Source organism: Olea europaea, unplaced genomic scaffold (genome assembly GCF_002742605.1).
Source record: "Olea europaea var. sylvestris unplaced genomic scaffold, O_europaea_v1 scaffold2082, whole genome shotgun sequence".
NCBI lineage: Eukaryota > Viridiplantae > Streptophyta > Magnoliopsida > Lamiales > Oleaceae > Olea > Olea europaea.
This window is the reverse complement of record NW_019238747.1, coordinates 145762-150081: the sequence shown is the minus strand read 5'-3', so window position 1 is coordinate 150081 and position 4320 is coordinate 145762. Positions and strand designations below refer to the sequence as shown.

At 38.8% G+C, this 4320-nt stretch overlaps 1 protein-coding gene across 4 annotated transcripts in view; it reads left to right on the top strand.

Moving 5' to 3' along the window:
- Nucleotides 1-6: 6 nt before the first annotated feature.
- Nucleotides 7-4320, top strand: part of LOC111380031 (phospholipid-transporting ATPase 1-like) — a 13075-nt gene continuing 8761 nt past the window's right edge. For all 4 annotated transcript variants that reach the window (XR_002700123.1, XR_002700122.1, XM_023003494.1 and 1 more), the window contains exon 1: nucleotides 7-2471. Coding sequence is in view for 2 of the 4 variants with exons in the window: in XM_023003494.1 (XP_022859262.1) it covers nucleotides 674-2471 (1798 nt within the window). In the remaining 2 variants the exon portion in view is untranslated. The remainder of the gene's footprint in view (nucleotides 2472-4320) is intronic.

Below are 4320 nucleotides of genomic sequence, written 5' to 3'. Positions count from 1 at the left end.
AAAGAAAGAAAGAAAGAAAGGGATCGGGTGTTTTAACCAGATCTGGATCTGTCGTCATTTTCGTATTCAGTGCTTTGATTGCTTTCTAATCCATTCAATTCACTCTCACCTTTTCCTAGACGATAACAATAAAAACAAACTAGTATTTTTCTCTCTCTTATCTTTCTGTTTCCGCTTTCAATTACCACAGTTCAGGTTTCAGACCTATTATTACTATCCTGTCACAATCTGGCGCTTATTATTTTTTTCTTTTATGTGGAGCAGTGATTAATTTGTCGTTATTTATGCTAATTCGATCGCTGCAAGGTAAAGTTCATTTTAACACAGTTCTGGTTCAGGATTTCAAGAATTAAGAGGAATTTTGGTTTTCTTTTTTGGAGGAAAATTGCTCTACTGCATCTTATTGGATATTTTAGGTACATTTGTTCCTTAGTACTTTAAATGAACGACTGCAAATAAGGAGAAATTATAGAGAATGAATTTTATTGGCCGCCTCATTGTGTTTATTGTTGATTTACGACATGGGAAATTTTATAGTGGTTTTTAATTGGGGCGAAAAGGGGAGGAAATACACCTAGGCGGTCAATTTTTGTGGGTCTGGTGGGAGGAATTGTTTTGTACAGGGCTTAGTTATGCTATTCTCCAATGCTTTATCTGCGGCTGTGGATCCTCTATGTCTTCCGGCAAACCATTGTTGTCTACCTCTGAACCGTCGTCTGCAACAAGCCCTCACCATCGCCGTCACTCATCACTGACAATCGGCTCACTGGGACGCCTGTGTCACAACACATCGATCTCTTCATCTGTTACTGACGGTTCACAACATAGCAATTTGTCCGATCATAATGATGAATTGGAGGACGAGTTGGAGGAATTTGATGAAGACATTTCCCCATTAGGAGGTGCTTTAAGGAATTCTGTTGAATGTCCTGCTTATCTTCGAACCAGAAAGAAGTTCAAGCCAGTTGACCTTCAGTTGCAACTTCCCCTGCCTGAGAGAAAACTCCTTGTGTCATGGGGTGGTGTGACGGATCCACAGCATGTTTGGTCTATGCGTGAAGTTTCTGGGGCTTCATCTCAAGCTGTTTCTTCTGGGATTCAGGATTATTTGAACAAGTCCCAGAGGTCTGAGAGGTTCCTTCAGATAAGCATGCAGCTTAAAGAAAATTTAACACATCATGATAACCCTAGGTTGATCCATATTAACGATCCTAAGAGGACTAATGATAATTTTGAGTATTCTGGAAATGAGATCCGGACCAGTAAATATACCTTCCTTAATTTTTTGCCTAAGAATCTCTTCATTCAGTTCCACCGGGTTGCTTATTTGTATTTTTTGGCTATTGCTGCTCTGAACCAGCTTCCACCTCTTGCTGTCTTTGGGAGAACAGTATCACTTGTCCCTCTTCTATTTGTGCTTACTGTAACAGCTGTAAAAGATGGTTATGAGGACTGGCGAAGACACAGGTCCGACAGAAATGAGAATAACCGGGAAGCTCTGGTGCTTCAATCTGGAGAATTCCATCCAAAAAGATGGAAAAAGTTACAATCTGGTGAGGTAGTGAAAATCTGTTCTGATGAGACAATTCCTTGTGATATGGTGTTGCTGACCACAAGTGATCCTAGTGGAATTGCCTATATCCAGACAATGAATTTGGATGGCGAGTCAAACTTGAAAACAAGGTATGCAAGGCAAGAAACTAATAAATTAGTACTTGATGGGACAATAATATCTGGGGTTATCACATGTGAACAGCCAAACAGGAATATCTACGAGTTCACAGCCAACTTGGAGATAAAAGGGCAGAGGTATCCTCTCAGCCAGTCGAACATTATTTTGCGAGGTTGTCAGCTTAAGAACACAGAATGGGCACTTGGCGTAGTAGTTTATGCTGGGAAGGATACAAAAGCTATGCTGAACAGTGCAATGTCACCTGCTAAACGAAGCAGATTGGAAACCTACATGAACCGGGAAACATTTTGGTTGTCAGTTTTTCTTTTAATCATGTGCCTTGTTGTAGCAATTGGGATGGGCTTATGGTTAAATACCCACAAGAATCAGCTTGACACATTGCCTTATTACCGGAAAATATATTTTGACAAGAAGAAGTTTGGGGAAAAGTACAAATATTATGGAATTCCAATGGAGACATTTTTTTCTTTTTTGAGTTCTATCATTGTGTTTCAGATAATGATTCCGATCTCTCTTTATATCACTATGGAGCTGGTTCGGTTGGGACAATCATATTTCATGATTGGTGACAGGCATATGTATGATAGTAGCTCTGATTCAAGGTTTCAGTGCAGATCCTTGAATATTAATGAGGATTTGGGACAAATACGCTATGTATTTTCTGATAAGACGGGCACGCTAACAGAAAACAAGATGGAATTTAGAAAAGCTAGTGTTTGGGGAAAGCAATATGGTAGCACCCTCTCTGTTGATGGAACAGGCGACACAAATGTTGGAGGTTTGGATCTAGCTTGTTCAGTTATTTAAGTTTATTTTTTACTTTATATTGTCACTGATGGTATTGTTGTGATTCTTCGATCACGAAGAAGAGAAGATGAAAGAGGAAAAACAATTCTATTTCAATCTTAAATAGAATTTACGATAGAGTATTACAAACTCTCTAAAAAAAAAAAAATCTCTCAAAATCACTCTCTAATCTCTCTTTTTTCTCTCTTCTATACACTCTAATTTTCTTCCTCTCAAAACATATTTCCCTCTCTCTTGGGGCATCCTTTTAATAGAAGATGTAACCTCTATTTATAGATAAATGAAGTAGCAAAACTGCTTCATTTTATGGTCCAAAATCTGTCGTCTGAAGAAGAATAATATGCCAGCCAACTACGTCAAAAATCTGGTCCAAGAACTGCCATGAAAAGTCAAGAAAATAGGCTGGTTTCATACATATTTCAGCTGCATTTAATGCATAATATTCTTTACCTCAGTTTTCTAATTCTTTAATCAACAAATGAGACAAATTGTCGCTAGAATAATTCATAGACCAATCAAAAATGGCGGCTGCCTCCTTGTTTGGGCGGTTTAGAAGCTTCAAGCATGTGGGAGACTTCTTGATTATTAAGGAATGAAATTTGTGGTTGATTTTAAATTTCTTCAGCTGGAAGAAAACTCCAAAAATGCGGCTAGATGAATCTGGAATGCGGCTGGATACATATCAATTCTCCCCCTCCAGTCGCATTCAAATCAATTGATGTTTTTCAATCAGCCCAGCTATGTCTTTGCATAGCTCTAGCTTCTCCTTTGGAACCACCTTTGTTAACATATCCGCTGGATTCTCATGGGTGCGAATTTTTACTAGTCTCAACAACTGTTGATATGTCACCTATCTTATCCAATAATTACGAATGTCAACGTGCTTTGTTCGAGAGTGATACATTGAGTTCTTACTCAAGTGAAGAGCACTCTGGTTGTCACAATGTACTTTATAATCTTTCTGCTTGATCCCTAGTTCTTGGAGAAATCGCTTTAACCACAATATTTCTTTACCAGCTTCTATTGCTGCAATATATTCTGCTTTTGTTATAGATAAAGCAACACACTTTTGTAATCTTGACTGCTATGAAACAGCTTCCCCTTGCAAAAGAAATCCTAAAGTAGATTATCTACTGTCAAGATCTCTCGCCATATCTGAATCTGTATAACCTCCAAGATTGGATTAGCTCCCCCGTAGCACAGACATATCTTTGATGTAAACGACTCACCATGCCCACTGTATGAGCAATAACTGGTCTTGTGCATACCATGGCATATATCAGGCTTCCAACTGCTAAAGAAGAAGGTACTGATGACATCTCATCTAACTCTTTCTTGGATGAGGGGCATGAATTCTTACTCAACTTGAAGTGGTTGGCCAGTGGAATGCTAATAGGTTTGGCATTATGCATGTAGAATCTCTTGATCACTCGTTCAACATACTTCTCTTGAGATAGGCACAACCTTTTATTCTTCCTATCTCGAGTTATGTCCATTTAAAACATCTGTTGAGCTGGGCCTAAGTCCTTCATGTCGAAGGACTTGGAGAGTTCCTTCTTCAGCTGCCTGATTTTTGTTGCATCTTGTCCGACGATCAGGATGTCGTCTACATACAATAGAAGAGCAACGAAATTGCTATCCGAAAAGTGTTGAATATAAACGCACTGATTTGCAGCTATTCTTTTATAGTCTTGACTCACCATGAAAGAGTCAAACTTTTTGTACCATAGCTTGGGTGCTTGCTTAAGACCTTACAAGCTCTTCTTTAGCTTGTAAACGAAGTTTTCTTTCCATGAAACTTCAAAACCTTCTGGCTGGTC